The sequence below is a fragment of the Rhinoraja longicauda genome, chromosome 4, assembly GCF_053455715.1.
Source record: "Rhinoraja longicauda isolate Sanriku21f chromosome 4, sRhiLon1.1, whole genome shotgun sequence".
In the NCBI taxonomy this organism is placed as follows: domain Eukaryota; kingdom Metazoa; phylum Chordata; class Chondrichthyes; order Rajiformes; family Arhynchobatidae; genus Rhinoraja; species Rhinoraja longicauda.
In genome coordinates, this window is record NC_135956.1 from 66,130,961 (window position 1) to 66,151,068 (window position 20,108).

General features: G+C 42.3%; 1 protein-coding gene across 1 annotated transcript in view; it reads right to left on the reverse strand.

Moving 5' to 3' along the window:
* The window catches only part of itga9 (integrin, alpha 9), a 265,189-nt gene that overhangs the window by 225,228 nt on the left and 19,853 nt on the right, over positions 1–20,108 (reverse strand). Inside the window, exons 4-5 of the mRNA XM_078397893.1 lie at positions 9,455–9,578; positions 383–450 (exon numbers count right to left, since the gene is read on the reverse strand). Coding sequence (XP_078254019.1) covers positions 383–450; positions 9,455–9,578 — 192 coding nt within the window. The remainder of the gene's footprint in view (positions 1–382; positions 451–9,454; positions 9,579–20,108) is intronic.

Consider the following 20,108-nt stretch of genomic DNA (forward strand, 5'->3'; position numbering starts at 1 on the left):
TCAGGGGGTATGGAGAGAAGGCAGGTACAGGCTACTGAGCTGAATGATCAGCCATGATCATATTGAATGGCGGTGCAGGCTCGAAGGGCCGAATGGCCTACTCCTGCACCTATTTTCTATGTTTCTATGTTTCTATCATGGGTAAAAAAAATGCACCATACAAATGCATTTTCTGGGTCTTAAAAAAAATGCTTTGACCCATGAGTGGCTTCAGAACCCAACTAATATCGTGCATCACATATTTAACATTTATTTATTTATTCATTTGTTTAAACATTTATTTTGCAAGTCTGGAGTGTATAGAACTCTATCCAAGGAAGAAAACAACGTTGCCTCAACCAATTTAATCCATCTCCATAAAACATGAAGGTTGAAGACCTACCTCAGTGAAGTGGCCTGCAATCCCAGCTTGGCATGAGCCATGTTCCTCTCCATATTTCTTCTTATATTCTGCACACAAAAAAACACCATATTTACCTACTGAACAATTTTTGTTTAAAAAAAAAAAATTTGGCAATACTTCTCAGAAATTAATTTGTATCCATTGCGCATAGAATACGGATGGTAAAGAATGGGTGGATGTGAGAGGAAGCTGGAGCTCCCAGCGGAAACCCACGTGGTCACAGGGAGAACGTGCAGGCTCCACATAGACTGCACCTGAGGTCCAGATCAAACGCAAGCCTCTGGCTCAAGTTTCTGAACCAGGTTATGACACAATCAGTCAATATGCTCTCTACTGCACACCTATACACATTCAAGAGAGTCCTCTCTGACATCTCCAAACCATCAAAATCTTCTCAGGAAGGGAGGCATTGATGGGCTGGGTCCTGCTGGGTCCAGGAAAGATCAGAGATATTCATGCCCACCATTGTCCTGTCGATATAGACATATTCGTGGGTCGTCATCCTTCCTCTTCCAGTCCACAATCAGGTTTTGAGAACGCGAGCAGGCACATCGTCAGGACCAGAAGCTTTCCGAGGGTTCACCCTCCTGAACGATCATCTGACATTGGCGTTTGTGAATGAGATTGCAATACCATAAGGGACTACGGGAGCCCGTGAAGGCACATTAGTGTTCTCCACATCGAAGCAGATAAGATGCAGAAGGGCAATGGTGGGTGGATGCGCAAGTCTTCAGGACAATTTGGACATCTTGCAATTTGCATACGGGAAAAATATATCCAGGGGGACACTTCTTGCAGTACATTCAGTTCTTGATCATCTTCACAATAAAAACACCTATGTGAAGATGCTATCAGGCAACTGAAACATCCTACCGCAACCAGAGAGCAGTTCTGAACTATCTACCTCATTGGTGACCCTCAGTCGGACTATCCTTGATCGGACTTTGCTGGCTTTACCTCACACTAAACGTTATTCTTTAATCATGTAACTATACACTGTAAATGGCTTGATTGTAATCATGTATTGTCTTTCTGCTGACCGGATAGCACACAACAGCTTTTCACTGTAGCTCGGTACATGTGGCAATAAACTAAACTGAACGGAACTGAGATGACTTGAGATTTTTGAGGATGAATCCAAAAAGGTCAAAGAAGGCAGAGCTCTAGATTTTGTATACATGGATTTCAGTAAGGCATTCAACAAGATTCCAAAGACGTACAGGTATGTAGGTTAATTGGCTGGGTAAATGTAAAAATTGTCCCTAGTGGGTGTAGGATAGTGTTAATGTACGGGGATCACTGGGCGGCACGGACTTGGAGGGCCGAAAAGGCCTGTTTCCGGCTGTAGATATATGATATGATATGATGATATTCTGCATGGTGGGCTGCTCTGGAAGATGAAATCCCATGGGATTCAAGGAGAGATAGCTGAATGGATTAAAAAATTGGCTTCATGGATGAAAGCAGAGGGTGATGGTGGAAGGTTGCTAGTGGTGTTGCTAAAGGGTTCGGTGCTGGCCCCATTGCTGTTTGTCATCTATATTGATGAATTGGATGAGAGCATACATGGCATGATTAGGAAGTTTACTGATGACACAAAAGTGGGTGGTATTGTAGATAGTGAATATGGTAAATTGCAACAGGATGTTGATCAGTTGGCCAGGGAGGCTGAGGAATGGCTGATGGAATTTAATACAGAGAAATGTCAGGTGTTACATTTTTGGAGCACTAACATGAGCAGGACCAAAACAGTGAACAGTTGAGCTCTGGGGGAGTATTATAGAGCAGAGAGATCTAGGAGTACAGGTACATAGTTCATTGAAAGTGCCATCACAAGTACATAGGGTTGTCAAAAAGGATTTTGGCACATTGGCCTTCATCAGCCAGAGTATTGGGTATAGAAGTTGGGAGGTCATGTTGTGGTTGTATATGATGGTGGGGCCGCATTTAGAATATTGTGTTCTGTTTTGGGTACTATGTTATAGGAAAGATTTCGTCAAGCTGGAAAGGGTACAGAGAAGATTTACAAGGATGTTGCCAGGACTCGAGGCCCTGAGCTATAGGCAGTGGTTGAGCAATTGATAGGAAGCTGAGGAGTAATTTTTTCACACAAAGCGTGGTGGGTGTATGGAATGAGCTGCCAGAGGAGGTAGTTGAGGCAGCTACTATTGCAACATTTAAGAAACATTTCGACAGGTACATGGATAGGACAGGTTTAGAGAGGTATGGGCTAAATGCAGGCAGGTGGAACTAGTGTAGATGGGATATGTTGGCTGGTGTGGGCAAGTTGGGTGAAGGACCCATTTCCACACTGTAACACTCTATGACTCTATGATAACAATATAGGTGAACTGATCAGTAAGATAGTGAAGGAGGTTCTCCAAGGTTACAATGGGACATAAATCAGCTGCAAAGTTGAGTGGAACGGTGGTGGGTGGAATTTAATAGAGTGATGTAATGCACTTAGGGAAGTCAAATTCTGGAAGACAAGAAACAGTAAATGCAGGGACATTAGGAGTGAAGAAGACATTTGTTATGCTTCCATCAGAGGCTGAGGCATTGAATGTCGGATAGATAAATGTAAGAGGGGATAAATATAAAACACATCTGTGTGGTAGGTTTTTCACACTGAGGGTAGTAGTTAGCTGAAATGAGCTGCCAGGGAAAGTAGTCGAGGCACACGCAATCACAACATGTAACAGGCATTTAGACAGTTACTTGGATTGCAAATATATTGAGGGATTCAGGCCTAATGCAGGAAATTTGGATTAGTGTAGATAGGCATTAGGCTCAACTAAAATGACACTTTGATGTGCTGTACACTTCTATGATTCTGTAGCACCACCACGGTTTCTCTCACAAGGAGATACAGAGTTTTGAGCAAATGCATCAGCTGTGAAATTCACAGCATCAGCCTGTAAACTTTCAGCTGGGTAAACCAGACAGCTTCACAAAAACAGAAACAGGATCTTGACCTCAGGTGCAGTCAAAGAGCTAAACAGCATGGAAACAGGATCTTTGGCCAACCGAATTGGCATACTGAGCATAGTTCCATTTGCCTGCATTTGGCCCAGATCTCTCTAAATCCTTCCTGTCCATATATCTATCCAAATGCCTTTTAAAAGTCTTAACTGTACCCACTTCTATAGCTTCCTCTGGCAGTTCATTCTAGATATGGACTACCGTCCGTGGAAAAAAGTTGACCAAGATCCCTCTTAAATCTCTCCCCTCTTACTTTAAGCCGATGCACTCTAGTTTTAGAATCATCAACCCTGGGGGGAAGATTTTCACTTTATCCACACATCTTATGATCTTGTATACCTCCGCAATCTCACCCGCTTACACTCCAAAGAATAATGTCCCAGCCTATCCAACCTTTCTGTATAGCTCAAGCCTGCAAGCTATCCCAAACATCCGTGAGAAATTTTCTGGACTCTTTCCAAGTGGATGACTTCATCCAACAGCTGGGTGACCAGAACTGCACACAGTACTCCATGTGTGGTCTCACCAACAACATGTACAGTTGCATCATGAAATCCCAATTTCTGTGCTCAACGCCCTTTCCAATGAAGGCAGGTATGCCAAAACCATTCTTCACCACATTCTCCACCTCACTCGCCACCTTCAAGGAATTATACACATGTACTCCCAGATTCTCTGTACTGTCACATTCTCCAGGGCTCTGTCATACACTGTGCACGCCTTATCCTACTTTGACATACCAAAGTGTACCATCTCACATTCCTCAAAATGTCACTTGCCATTCCTTGGTCCACCTTCCCAACTGATATAAATTCTGCTGTAGATCCTGCCGCCTTTGCAGAGTTTTAATATTTCCGTTGTGACCAGGGCGGCACCGTATCGCAACAGTAGACAATAGACAATAAACAATAGGTGCAGGAGTAGGTCATTCGGCCTTTTGAGCCAGCACCGCCATTCAATGTGATCATGGCTGATCATTCTCAATCAGTACCCCGTTCCTGCCCTCTCCCCATACCCCCTGACTCCGCAATTCTTAAGAGCTCTATCTCTCTTGAATGCATTCAGAGAATTGGCCTTCACTGCCTTCTGAGGCAGAGAATTCCACAGATTCACAACTCTCTGACTGAAAAAGTTTTTCCTCATCTCCGTTCTAAATGGCCTACCCCTTATTCTTAAACTGTGGCCCCTGTTTCTGGACTCCCCCAACATTGGGAACATGTTTCCTGCCTCTAACGTGTCCAACCCCTTAATAATCTTATATGTTTCGATAAGATCCCCTCTCATCCTTCTAAATTCCAGTGTATACAAGCCTAGTCGCTCCAGTCTTTCAACATATGACAGTCCCGCCATTCCGGGAATTAACCTAGTAAACCTACGCTGCACGTAAGAATTGCTATCTTACAGCGCCAGAGATCCAGGTGTGATCCTGACTACGGCTGCTGTCTGTACGAAGTTTTACGTTCTCTCTGTGACCATGTGGGTTTTCTCCGGGTGCTCAGATTTCCTCCCACATTCCAAAGATGTACAGGTTTGTAGGTTAATTGGCTTAAGTAAAATTATCCCTAGTGTGTAGGATAGTGTTAGTGTACAGGGTGATCGCTGGTTGGCACGTACTCGCTGGGCCGAAGGGCCTGCTTCCGCGCTGCTTCGCTAAAGTCTAAAGACCCAATCTCTGGATCTTCGCTCCCTCCCACATCCCAAAGGTGTGCTGGCAGGTAAAATGGCGACTATCAATTATCTCTCAGTGTGGTTAAGTGACAAAAGAGTCAAAATGGTGAAATGAAGGGTAACATGGTGAAAGGGAAATGAGATCGATGTGATACATAGAACAGTATAGCACAGAAATAGGATTATTGGTTCTATAAAGCTGCATCATGATTTCATGACTCTTATACTCAATGAAAGCAAGGTTAACATTTGCCTTCTTTACCACTCTATCTACTTCTGTTTCTACGTTTCAAGCGTTATGGACGTGGACCCCAAGAACACTCTGTATATCAATACTGTTAAGCTATTCTCAAATTATTGCAATTCTCATTGAGAATAATGCTACTTTCAAACCACCTACCGTAACTCTGTTGTGCTTCTCTGCCACAATATCAGCTGAGATCAAATTTTAAAGCAAACTCTCAAGGTGTTTCTTCCTCTGCCTTTTGCATTAAGTATGCTTGCACAATGACTGAGTTGGAGGGATTACTGTCATGACATCGACTGCAGATGTATTTTCTCAGTTCATTCCTACTGACTGCAGGCACGCAACCTGCTCTCCATATCTTTTTCTGCAGTAACGGTAGCACGAGATGTTTGCACGTTCTGTTTGCATCACCATTTGCATCACCATTTGGACGAATATGGCAGATCTTTTATTTGGTACCGCTTTCCTCCATTACTATTATTTGCATTAACGCACTTAAAGTCCAAGAAATTACCATGTCTACTTATCTGTCTGTGGGAGTTCTATTTTCAAATATGTCTTTACATGCACTAAGCAGAAAAACACTGTACAAAAATTTTAATATTTTCTCCCCAAAATGCAACAAAACCACTACAAATACAGAAGGTAAAAGTCGCACCATGTTCTGCTTTTAGAACAGCACATAATGTATAAGGCATGATTACAGATGACACTAAACTAGGTAGTATTGTAGAAAGCTAAGATGGTTATCAAAAATTACAGCAAGATCTTGATCAGTGGGGCACTATCTCCACAAAGCCAATTCTCCATCCAGTCGACTAGCTCTCCCTGGATTCCATGTGATCTAACTTTCCAGTGGTAGGAAAGATGCACTATAAAAGGCATCCAATCAGGAGGCATCACAGCTTGGTTTGGCAACTGCTCTACCCAAGTCCACAAGAAATTGCAGAGAGTTTTGAGCACAGCCCAGTACATCACGCAAAGCGGCCACCCACCCATTGACTCTCTATACTTCCCACTGCCTCAGGATGGATTCAAGGACCATGAACCTGAGGGGCAACCACTTTGCTGTTGGGCAGGAGGATACAAAAGCTTGAAAGCATGTACCACCAGACTGAAGAACAATTTCTTCCCCGCTGTTATCAGACTCTTGAGTAAATCTCTTACAAGTTCTTGATCTAGCCATGATTCCCCATTCTATTTTGTTTCAGCCCCTTGCATTTTCTGTGGCTGTAACATTATGTTCTTCACTCTGATTCCTTTCAGTTTGCACTACCCATCGTACTCATGAATGACTTTGATTGCAATGGTGTACAGATGTTTTTACCTGGATGGCCCACAAAGTTGTTCCCTGCATCGCAGTACACGTGACAATTCATACTAAATTAATTGAATACCATGAAGACTGCAGGAGAAGATTCTAAGGGATAGGATCTATCTGCATTTGTAAAGGCAAGAACAGATTAGGGATAATCCTGCACAACTTTGTGCAGTGCAAATACCGTCTCATGAATTTAATTTGAGATTCTTGGAAGAGGAAACTAAGAGGATTGGGAAGAGCAGGGCAGTAGACATTGTCTACACAAACGTTATTTAGCAAGGCCTTTGACAAGGTCCTACATGGTAGAATGATCAAGGAAGTTTAGACCACATGGCATCCAGGACAATCTAGTCAGACAGATACAAAACAGGCATGGAGAAAGGAGTCAGTGGCAGTTAGAGTTGTTTTTCCAGAGTAGAGGCCTGTACAAAACCATGAGAGGAATAGATCGGGTAGATGCACGGAGTCTTTTACCCAGAGTAGGGGAATCGAGGACCAGAGGACATAGGTTCAAAGTGAAGGGGAAAAGATTTAATAGGAATCCGAGGGTTAATTTTTTCACACAGAGGGTGGTGGGTGTCTGGAACAAGCTGCCAGAGGAGGTAGTTGAATTGGGACTATCCCATCATTTAAGAAACAGTTGGACAGGTACATGGATAAGACAGGTTTGGAGGGTTATGGACCAAGCGCAGGCAAGTGGGACTAGGGTAGCTGGGAGATTATTGGCCGGTGTGGGCGAGTTGGGCCGAAGGGCCTGCTTCCACACAGTATCAATCTATGACTCTATGACCACTGGTTCAACCAAAGCAGGACATGCACAATGAGTGGCAGGGTTCTGTAGAGTGTTGTCAAACACAGAACCGGGAGTTCAAGTACATAATTCCCCAAAATTGGTGATACAGGCAGGCAAGATGATGAAGGCAGCATTTGGCATGTTTGCCTTCATGAAATGGGACAGTGAATACAAGAGTTGATATATCCTTTTGCAGCTGTACAAAACATTAGTGAGCTTATGCCTGCTGTAATGTGTGCAGTTCTGGTCAGTAGGGGTGTCTCCAACTACATTCTATTTTCATCCCGCCCCCTCCCCTGACATCAGTCTGAAGAAGGGCCTTGACCCGAAACGTCACCCATTCCTTCTCTCCCGAGATGCTGCCTGACCCGCTGAGTTACTCCAGCATTTTGTGTCTACCAATAGAATGAATGTGATTAAGCTCGAGAGGGTGCAGAAAAAATTAACAGGGATGTTGCTTGGAGTGGAGAGCCTGAGTTGTAAGAAGAGACTGGATAGACTGTGACGGCTTTGCCTGGAGCACAAAAGGCTGAGGTAGTACCTTATACAGATTTAACAAGGACCTGACTGGCAAGATTTCCACACAGAAGGTGGTGGGTATATGGATCGAACGTCCAGAAGAAGTAATAGCGATGGATACAATAAAAGCACAAACTACTTTTGAATAGGTACATGGATGAGAAAGGTTCAGAAGGAGATGAGACAAACACAAACAAATGGGACGAGCACAGGAAGGCATCTTGTTCAGCATGGACAACTTGGGCCAAAGTGCCCATTTCCACACTGCATAACTTTATATAACGTTTTTACAGTAGATGTGGTTTCTTCACCAAAGGCTACAAAACACAGTGCAATATATCTGCAAATAACCTTCTTCAATCCACACGTTCTATTATACAGAACAAGAAATTACCATGGAAACTATAAAAAATAAACACAAATCTCCATGACCTCTATTACATCATTACATTGGAATCAGTGCAGAAGATGCTTGCTCGAACAATAACTGAAATGATAAGATTGGCCTCAGAGGAAATATTGCACAGACTAGACTTATACCTGCTGAAAATTAAATGAAAGAGGACTTGAATGGAGCACAAGTTCCTGAAGGGTTGTGGCAGGATGAATGTAGATATGAGGTTTCCCCCTGTGCAAGAAGCTTTAACTAGGAGTGTTAAATATAAAGGGTTGCCTATTAAAGACAGAGATGCAAGGACTTTTTTTCTCCGGAAGTTTTGATTCTTTGGAAGTCTCTTAGAACATGGAACAGTACAGCACAGAAACAGGCCTTTCAGCCCACAATGTTTGTGCTGAACATGCCAAGAAAAACTAATCGCATCTGCCTGAAAATGACCCATATTCTACTATTTGCTGCATATCCATGTGCCCATCTAAAAGCCTATTAAATGCCACAATTGTATCTGCCTCAACTATTAATCTTCCTCGATGGCTGCAGGATGCAGATCTGAATATTTTTTAAAGGTATGATAACCAAGAGGTGAAAGGTTACTGTGGGTATTTTGTAATGCAGTCACAATCTGATCAGCCAAACTATTCCAAAAAGGCAGAGGAGGCTTATGTACCAGAGGGACAAAATCCTGCTTCTAAAATGGATTGGACAGTTACTATAACAGCATTTAAAAGACACCTGGACATATACATGGAGGGAAATATTTAGAGGGATATGGGTCCAATGCAGGCAAATGATGGGACTAGTTTAGTTGGGGCATCTTGGTCAGCATGGAAAAGTTCGGGCCGAAGGGCCAGTTTCTGTGCTGTGTGACTCTGATATGAATCGGGTCCATGCAAACATTGGCAGACAGAATTTGCATTCTCGAAATCATGAAATCAATTTTGTAACCTAGATTCGCCTGTGAAAAACTAAATGGTCACCGTTTTGCCACCAGAGTCTGAATCGAGCTATTTCTTCCTGGACTTCCCCACCTCCTGCAATGAGGAATGGTGTAGAAAATTGCTGAGCAATGTCCCAAGGTTTTGATTAGTTGTTTACATTTTACCATCATTACAGCAGTGCTTTACCTTTGTAGCAGGGGAGCAATTCTTTAGTGTTTCGGGATAAATTAGGTGGGACGATGTAGCAGGCACCATAAGGCAGGATGTGCTCAGTACCATAGTGGATGTTCTTCCAACGATGTGCACATGCCTAGAAATTAAATGACATTCTATAATAAATATCTCCATATATTGTGTAAAGATTTTCCATACTTTGGGAATTTCCTCTGCAGAATACTGATTAAAGTTTGTCAGTCATCAATAACCGTCATAAATTCAGATGATAGGATTTATCTTGCCATGTCATAAGAACATTAGCAGGTGCAAGGTCAATCAACTCCTATACTGCCCTGGCATTCATCAAAATCAAGGCTGGTCTTTTACTTCTTTGCCATAGAGATATAGACTCATACAAAGTGGATACAAGCCCACACCGGCCACCAGCTACACTAGTCCCACCTGCCCGCATTTGGTCCATATCCCTCCAAACCTGTCCTAACCATGTACCTGTCTAACTGTTTCTTAAATGTTGGGATAGACCCTGCCTCAACCATCTCCTCTGGCAGCTTGTTCCATACACCCACCAACCTTTGTATGAAAAAGTTACCCTTCAGATTCCTATTAAATCTTTTCCCCTTCACCTTAAACCTATGTCCTGTGGTCCTCGATTCACCCACTCTGGGCAAGAGTACAGCTACCCAATCTATTCCTCTCATGAGGAATGCCACTTTCTAAGTTAATCCTCCATCCCTTGATTCCTTCAATATCCATTGTTTGTTTCTTCAATGTATTCATATCCAAGCCATAATGTAAAATAATGGTGAGAGTTTGAAAGATGTTCTAGTAAAAATCTATCAAGTGTCACAATATAATTGGAGACCATAATCTTTAGGTGTCACTGTGGGATGACATCTCATGTTACAGCTGTACAAATTGTTGATTAAGCTGCATGTGAGGCAGTGTGCACCACTGCAGGTTGCCACACTGCAGGAAATATATGAACTAGCTAGAGAGAGTGCAGAAAAGATTCACAGCAATGTTGCCTGGATTGGAGGGCTTGAGTTGTAAGGAGAGTTTAGATAGGCTGAGACTGGTCTCCCTGAAGCAAAGTACGCTCAGAGGTGACCTGATAGAGGTTTACAAAATTAAGGTGGGCATAAATAAGGGTAAATGTTCACCGTCTTTTTCCAGAGTAGACTATCTAAAACTAGGGGGTACTGATTGAGAATGATCAGCCATGATCACATTGAATGGCGGCGCTGGCTCGAAGGGCCGAATGGCCTCCTCCTGCACCTATTGTCTATAGTGGGCATAGGTATAAGGTGAGAACTGCAAGAGCTGAGAGATGAAGTGGTTGATGCAATTACAATCACAACATTTAAAGACATTTGGAACAGATAAATGGAAAAGAAAGATTTAGACGGATATGGGCCAAACACAGGAACACGGGATTAACATGGATAATAGGTATATTCGCAAGCATAGTCAAGCGAGGGTCAGTTGAAGCAAAGGGCCTGTTTCCATGTTGTATAATTCTGAGTCACTATGAAAAATCTATTCCAATTTTTGAACAAAAAGATTTTGTAAATGAGTAGCGCCATGAGTGACTTAATAAACTTGGATTAAAAAAATATATATTATAACTCTTGTACTGAACTTCAATCCTCAATTTACAACTTGCTGACTTCCAAACCAATACTCCCAGAATATGGAAGATAATTCTGTATGTAACCAATTTCCACAAGTGGTCAGTCTGAAGAAGGGTCTCCCGAAACGTCACCCATTCCTTCTCTCTTGGGATGCTGCCTGACCTGCTGAGTTACTCCAGCATTTTGTGAAATATCCACAAATAATAACGTGATAATAAGTATGCAGTTTCAGTGATATGACCATGGAACCTAGACACCTTCGATAACTTAAGCTTTGCTTCAGGAATTGTTTTACCCCCAACAAAGAATGTCGACAAGAGTCTCAGAGTCAACCTGCTCAAATCTTTGCTGTGAAATTCATGGTTGAACTTGCCTCTTGACTCAGGGATGGTTTTACCCATTGAGCCACAAATGACCCCTACATTTTGATTTTATTTCAAGGCTGGGCAAGGGAAATAAACTCCAACAATTTAGGTTAATTCCCGGAATGGCGGGACTGTCATATGTTGAAAGGCTGGAGCAATTAGGCTTGTATACACTGGAATTTAGAAGGATGAGGGGGGATCTTATTGAAACATATAAGATAATTAGGGGATTGGACACATTAGAGGCAGGAAACGTGTTCCCAATGTTGGGGGAGTCCAGAACAAGGGGCCACAGTTTAAGAATAAGGGGTAGGACATTTAGAACGGAGATGAGGAAGAACTTTTTCAGTCAGAGAGTGGTGAAGGTGTGGAATTCTCTGCCTCAGAAGGCAGTGGAGGCCAGTTCGTTGGATGCTTTCAAGAGAGAGCTGGATAGAGCTCTTAAGGATAGCGGAGTGAGGGGGTATGGGGAGAAGGCAGGAACGGGGTACTGATTGAGAGTGATCAGCCATGATCGCATTGAATGGCGGTGCTGGCTCGAAGGGCTGAATGGCCTACTCCTGCACCTATTGTCTATTGTCTATTGTCTATTAACACATGGGTGTGTAAACACTGATAGGTCAACGTTATGCAAGTATAACTTTTTAACTTGTTAAAATAAATCCCACAACATTTTTAATGATCACTTTTAAATTCAAAAAGTACCTTGAATGAACTATATACCAAGAACACCCAAAAAAGGAATAGCAGTGAAACAGTTAATAATTCAGAGGACAAATTGAATGCCCATTTGAAAAGTATTGCTTGTGGACAAAATCTACAGGAAACTATGAACAATGAATTTAGCATTGCTTATGCATTGGGCCTTAACATCTGACCATTATTAAACTTGTTCTTGCAGCTGCCTAAATTCAACAGGTCACCTCGTGCCAGATTCAGCTCTGCCAGAGTTGCATCGGCATGTGGGAAGATACCACATCATCAGCCCTCTTGCACCCAATAACATTAAAAAAGAGAAAGCAGGAAAGTCAATTTAACCTATTAAGCATGTTCTGCTACACACTAAGATTATGGATGATCTTTTACCTCAGCACCGCCTTCCCGCATTAAAACTGATATCCCTCGATTCCTTGAAAATCTATCAAACTCTGGCTTGAATATACTCTGGGACTGACCATCCACAACCCTCTTGAGTTGAATATCCCAAAGAATCAGTGGGCAGTCAATTAAAATAATTTATACAGGTGTCTGTTTAAATGACAGGTGTCATTTTATGATTGTGATCCCCAGCTTCTAGACACTCCAGCCAAGGGAAATATTATCACTGAATCCAACCAACCCATAGAATTTTGAATAATGAAATCACCTGTCATTCTCCTATGTTAAGATTATTGTCCCAATTTTATTAATCTCTTCTCAACCCACAAAACAGAGTACAAAAGAATCAGAGGGGAATTGAAAATTGGAATGAGGGAGAGTCAGGGTGTAGAAAAGCTTAGCTGCCACATCAATGGGAATACAAAAGTGTAGTGGAGGTAAATAAATAGGAAAGAAAAAAGTAAGAAGGATAAGAATGGGAATATGTACCTGGATAATGAGAGCAAAATATACATGAAGGCGTTCAGTATATACTTTGCATTTGCCTTCACCAGGGAGGATGGTACTTCCAAAGAAATAAAGGGAGGAGATAGCTGACACACTGGATATATTAAAAATTGGTGTTGCGGACATATTAGAAATGTTGGCAGAAAAGGCAAATCACCGAGATCAGATGGAATGTATCTTAGGAGATTGAGGGAAGTACAGGACAGAGGAAATCATAAGTGCAGTGGCCATAAACGCCCAATGTCCTTCAGATACGGGGATGGTGCCAGAGATCAGGAGAACTGCAAATGTAACTCTTTTAACTTCGGTCGTGGGAATGCTTTCAGAAACATTGATCCAGAACAGGATTCATTAAACCAGCATAGATTTATTCAAAGCAAACCATGAGCGACCAATTTGATAGAATATTTTAATGATAAAGTAATGGAGAGAGTTGATAAGGTTAATGTATTTGATACCAGAAAGCTTTGCTCAAGGAGCCACACGTAGGCTTTACAGCAAAATGGAAGCACATGGCATAGAGAAATAGCAAAGAAATAAAGTTTGCCAAGTAATAAACATTGCCAAGTAATGACAAATAGTTGTTTTTCTGACAGAAGGGAGGTTGCTGCGGCTTGCCTGCAGTCCGTCTGTCTTTTGTGTTTTTGTTGTTTTTGTATGAATTGTAGTTTTAATATGGTGTAGTGTTTGTATGTTATGTGGGGGGGTGGGGGGGGTGGGAGGGAACGGGAACTGTAACATTGTCTCTCCCGAACGGAGACGCGACCTTTGTTTCTGTGTCGTGTCTCCGTTCCCGCTGCGGCCTACCATCGGCCATGCACCTGGGACCACCTGGGCTCTGGTTCGCAGAGCCCGCGGCCCGGACTCACCACTTGCGGCACTGGCTGCCTGCGGATGTTGCGGGAGCGGCTGCGACTCGTCTCCGCAGGCTCCGGCGCGGGCCGCCTGGACGTCGGAAGCCCGCAGGCCCCTGGATGGGGGCCGACATCGGGAGCTCCGGCAGCGGCAGCGACAGCGTCTTCGCCCGCCCCGAATCGCGGGGTTTAGGTCGGCCCGCCGCGGACCTTTCACCGTCCGGCGGGGGCTTCAATGTCGGGAGCCCCGACCGCCCTGACGTGGCAACTTCAACAGTCTGACCGCGGGAGAAGACGGCAGGGGAAGAGAAAAGGACATTCTGACCTTCCATCACAGTGAGGAGGGACTGGAGGAGACTCACTGTGGTGGATGTTTCTTTTTGTTTGGTGTTAGTTTATGATTGTATGTGTTATTGCATTTTTATTGATTATTCCTATTGGTCTTATTGTTGAACTGCGGGTAATGTTTCATTTCACTGCACATTTATGTGTATGTGACAAATAAACAACTATTGACTATTGACTATTGATAAATAGCAGTGTTCTGCAAGGATGAGTGTTAGCCCATTACTTTTTTGAATTATATTAATGATCTAGCCTTTGGAGTGCAAGTCATAATTTATAAATTTTCAGATGACACCAAATTTGAGCGAATCGTTAACTTTCAGGAGGATAGTCAAAGATCGCAGTAGGTAATAGTTGGTGAAATAAGCAGATGTGTGGCAGATAATGTTTACTGCAGAGGAATGCGAGGGGGTTGCATTTTGGTCGAAGGTATGAGAAAAGCCAATACAGAATAATGGATATTGTTCTGAGGGGATGCAGGAGCAGAGAGACCTGGCGAATGGGTACACGTTTTTGAAAGTGTTTGGGCAGGTGTGAAAGTGGTTAATAAGGCAAACACAATTTTGAGTTTTAATAAATGAGGCAGAGGTATAAAAGCACCATCGTCATGAAGAAACTTGAAAAAGCAATGGCCCAGCTTCAATTGGAGCATTGTGTTCAATTCTGATTACCTTATTTAATGATGGATTTGAAAGCATTGGAAAAGGACCAGAAAGGATTTATAAGAATGCTTACTGGGATGATGGGATGAGGGACTACAGTTCTAAGGATACATTAGAGAGGCTGTGGCTGTTTTCATTGAAGAGAAGGCAGAGGGGATATTTGGAAGTAGTAATTAATGCAAAATTATTCCCTTTGTGCAAAGGTCAATGACTAGAGGTGAAGGGGAAGAGAATTAAGAGTGACAGGAGGAAATTTTTTTTTTTTACACAGCAAATACTTAAAATCTGCTGGGTGGAGACAGGGTCCACTGTGGCCATCAAAAGGAAACTGGATAAATATATATATGGAGTTTTAAAAAACGAAAGGTTGCAAAGAAAGACCCAGGATGTGAAACAAGTGAATTACTCTAGCTAGAAGCCAGCATGGACACAATGGGCCAAATCGCCACCTGTGCTGCAATCATTTAAAATCCCATGAAATTTACAATCTCAGAAATCATTTGGCGATCCTTTGCTGTGTTTTACTCAGTTGCACATCTATTCTTTTTGCACAATACTCTAGTCCAATACACTACATCAAGGCATCGCCAGCCCTCCATTCTGATCATCTTGCAATAAAGCCCAATATATCATTTGTTTCAGATCTGCCTGCTTGCCGTACCTGCTAACTTTGTGATTCGTGCACAAGAATATATAAAAGTCTCTTTGAACAACAATGCTTCAGATCTCACCACTTAAAATATATTCCTTAATTTCATGGATGATTGACTTGAAACCCCTTGCCAGCATTGTCCATTTTTGTGTTGGTGAAATGTACCAATACAAAAGAACCGAAATGGTGAAATGTCAGTAAGGCTTATATGTTAATCGTCTGTGAGGAATTTAGAACAAATATTTTGGAAATATTTTAAAATATATTAGGGCCTTCTGTTTGATTCTGCCTTCACTTAACTGTTGGCTCCAAATTACTTCTGCCCTTTTCATTGCAATGTTGGGTAAACTATTAAAAAAATCTTCATTGCCACCCACCCACACAAGGTCTCGCAGATTCTAGCACTGTAATGACCTTTGCCAATTGGTAGGCTGTTAGGATGGAGCCAGCCTATTGATTGTCAAGCAGCAACCCACTCTGCTGATCGGGAGGCCTTCTGACCAGAAACTGAGGTAAATACCACCAGATAGTCCCATAAACACTAGCAGCCAGAATTTTAGATTGATTCAGAAACAAAGTTGAACTCAACCGTGGCATTTGGAGAATTTAAATTGATGTCATTAAATAAATTTGGATTGTTTTGAAAGTGTTAAGAGTCTCATTACTCGTAACCATGAAACTACTGGATTGTCATAAAATCCCACCTGGTTCACCCCTATCCATCTTTACCCGAACTGACCTACATGGTTGACTCCAAAACAGTTAGTAGCCTGTTCAACAGTTCGGGGAAAAGTGTGCATGGGCATAAGTGAGAACATATAGCAACACATGTGACTAGGCACAGTGAAATGCTTTGCTTGTATACCCAATGTATACAAAGAATTTCACTGTGCCTAATCACATCTGACAATAAAGTATTCCTATATGTTCTCATTTATGTCCATCCACAATTTTCCCTGAACTGTTGAACAGTCTACTAACTGTTTTGGAGTCAACTATGTAGGTCAGTTCGGGTAAAGATGGATAGGGGTGAACCAGGTGGGATTTTATGACAATCCAGTAGTTTCATGGTTACATGGATATGCATACATCCAGATAATGCCAGTATTTCCTGGTGCTCTCCAGATTTCCATTCGTAATTTGAGTAAGCATTTGGCAGAAACTCCATAAATGAAAACAAGTTATTGCATTTTATAAGCTTAATTCTTTCTCTTAACTGTACAGTCTGTGCGTTTCATTTCCTGTTTTTTGTCAAAACAACAGTTTGTGCACAAAGTGAAGTTGATTAGTGAGCAGTATAGTGGGAATAGGTAAAAGCAACAGAAGGCATGCCTCACATTCAACATCAATGTTCAGTGAGCACAAATGAAGACTGGAGAGTACCTAGAGAAAGATGAGCTTTCAACGGTAGGGCAGCATTGTAGGTTTGGTTCAGTTAACTGGGAGAATGGAGGAATGCAGCAAAACAGATGGCCTTAATCATAGCAAGTACATTTGCTCCTCGCACATTATTGGAAATGAAGCTGTAGAAGGCGGGAGTGAGCGTTGAAGCTGGTTTGAGGGGAAAAAAGCTAAGCATTATTTTTGCATTCCAGGTTATTGAGTTATAGTCATTCAGCACAAAAATGGACACATCAGCCCAACATGTCCATGCTGATCTTTTTGCCCATAAACACTAATCTCATCAGCACACATTATCTTTCTATGCATTGCCTATTCAAGTACCTATTCTAAATGTTTCTGAAACAGTGCTGGTATCAAATTCTACCATTTCTTCTGGCATTGCGTTCCTGATATCAACCACTATGAGAACTGTCTGGACCTGGCAGTGTCTGGACCTGATAGATAGCTGCGTTCCCAAACCCTTTGTGGATCAACTAGCTGGAGTTTGTGTGGATATCTTCAACCTCTCATTATTAAGGCCCGATGTTCCCACCCAAGAAGAATAAGATGACATGCCTCAATGACTATCCACCGGTAGCACTAACATCCTTGGTGATGAAGTGTTTCGAGAGATTGGCTATAGCGCTTATCAACTCCAAAGACGTTCAGGTATGTAGGTTAATTGGCTGGGCAAATGTAAAAAAAATATTGTCCCTAGTGTGTGTAGGATAGTGTTAATGTGCGGGGATCGCCGGGTGGCGCGGACACGGTGGGCCGAAGGGCCTGTTTCCGCGCTGTATCTCTAAATCTAAATCTAAATCTAAATTCCACTTTAGAAGACCCACCCCACCTTGGCCACACTCTAATTTCACTCCTACCATTGGGGAGAAGGTATAGGAGCTAAAAACCATGCTGCCTGACCCGCTGAGTTACTCCAGCACTTTCCGTCTTAGTTAGAGGAACTCAACAGCTCAAGCTGTATCTGTGAATTTGGTGGTATGGTGGACATGAAGATGTTTATCCAAGGTTACCATGGGATCTAGATAAATTAGAAAAGTGGCCAAAGGAATGGTTGATGGAATTTAAGTTAGACAAGTGCTAGGAGATGCATTTTGAGGATGTTAAATCACTTACTCAGGGCCTACTCAGTGAATGAGGGTCCTGGGTAGTGTCGTAGAGCAGAAATGGTGTGGTGTGGGAAAATGAATAGTCAATGGAATTTAAGTTAAACCAGTGCAATGTGATCATCCCACGCAAATCAATCTCCAAACTGGACCTAGGAGTCAGCACTTCTGCCACTGGACCATTGACTTTCTGACCCGAAGACCACATTCAATGAGGATAAGCAACAATATATCCTCCACAATAATTCTCAACACCGGTGCCCTGCAAGAATGCATTCTCAGCCCCTTACTAAACCCCCTAAACACTCACAACTGTGTGTCCAAATTCTGCTCTAACTCCAAGTTTACAAAATGACAATGACTGTGGTGGACCCGATCTTGAACAAAGATGAGACAGAGTACAGGAAGAGATAGAGAGTTTAATAACATTGTGTGTGAACATCAACCTCTTCCTCAAAGTCGGCAAGATAAAGAAGCTAGTTATTGACTTCAGTAAGCATGGTGGAGAACATGCCCCAATCAGCATCAATGGAAATGGTTGAGAGCTTTAATGGTTTAATGGTTGAGGCATAAATATTACCAACAATCTGTCCCAGGCCAACTACATTGAAGCTGTGGCCAAAAAACCATACCAACACCTTTACTTCCTCAGGAGACTGATGGAATTTGGCATGTTTCCAATGATTCCTACCAGCTTTTACAGATGCACAGTAGAAAGGATACTATTGGGTTGCATCACAGCTTGGTTTGGACACAGCTCAGCCCCAGACCACAAGAAATTGGAGAGAGTTGTAGATGTAGCCCAATCCGTCACACAGACTCCCCGTCATTCATTCCACCTACACATCAGGCTGCTCAGGAAAGCAGCCAATATAATCAAGGATCTTTTTCACCCCAATCATTCCCTCTCCTTCCCTCGGCCATTGGGCAGAAGATACAAAAGCTTGCAAGCACATACCACAGGACTCAGGAACAGCTTCTGACGCTCTGTTATCAGATTTATGAACAGTCCTTCAAAAGCCGGAATACAGTTGCAATCTTCCAACCTATCTTGCTGCGGACATTGGACTTTTTCTCTGGAATTGTTGTGCTACAGTGCTAATATATATATATATATATATATATATTCTCACTCTGGTGCATTTATTTTCCTCTAAGTTATACTTGCGTATGGCTTGATGTATTCATATCTAATATTAATTAATTTGATTGGATAGCAGGCAAACAAAAGCCTTTCACAGTATCTCTGCACACATGACAATGATATCCAGTACCAACACCAATACTAACTCTGCAACTATGATTTATCGCCTATGTTTTTGGTTGCACTAGACTTCAGTTTTGCACTGTAGTGGTCTGCCTGCCTAATATTAATGGCTATTAGTTTATTGTCATATATATTATTGTGTATTTATGTACTATTGTATTCATAGGCCTGTTAAGATGCAGCAAGCAAGAATGTCATTGTTCCATTGCTGGTGCATATGACAATTAAACGCTCAACTCTTGAATAAACCAAGACTTTTATCGAAGGGCTTAAATTTCAACCCTTCAACCAATTAGGGTAACTTTAACCTTTATTTGACCACTCTCCCTATTTGTGCTGCCATTTTCAGAGAACTATGGATTTGAACCCCAATAATTCCATTGTACATCAGCTCTGTTAAGGGTCTTGCTATTAACTGAAAACTTTCCACTCACATTAAGCTTCCCAAAGTGCAGCACGTCACACTTGTTTGGATTAAACACCATCTGTCATTACTCTGCCCATATCTGAAACTGCTCCAAATCCCGCTGTACCCCTTGACAGCCTTCCTCACTGCTCGCAGTTCCACCAATTTACGTGTCATCTGCACCTATTGACCCTGCCGTTTACATTTCCGTCCAAGCAATTGAATCTCTTTTGTGTTTCTTATGAAGTCACTTCCCCGTCACTTCTGTTCCACTTCCCCGCCAGGTAATTTTGAGGTCAGATAAACAAGTTTCCTCCCGGTGCAGATTTTCAGTTATTGATGATCTGCTCCTTGACTTCTTTTCTGAAC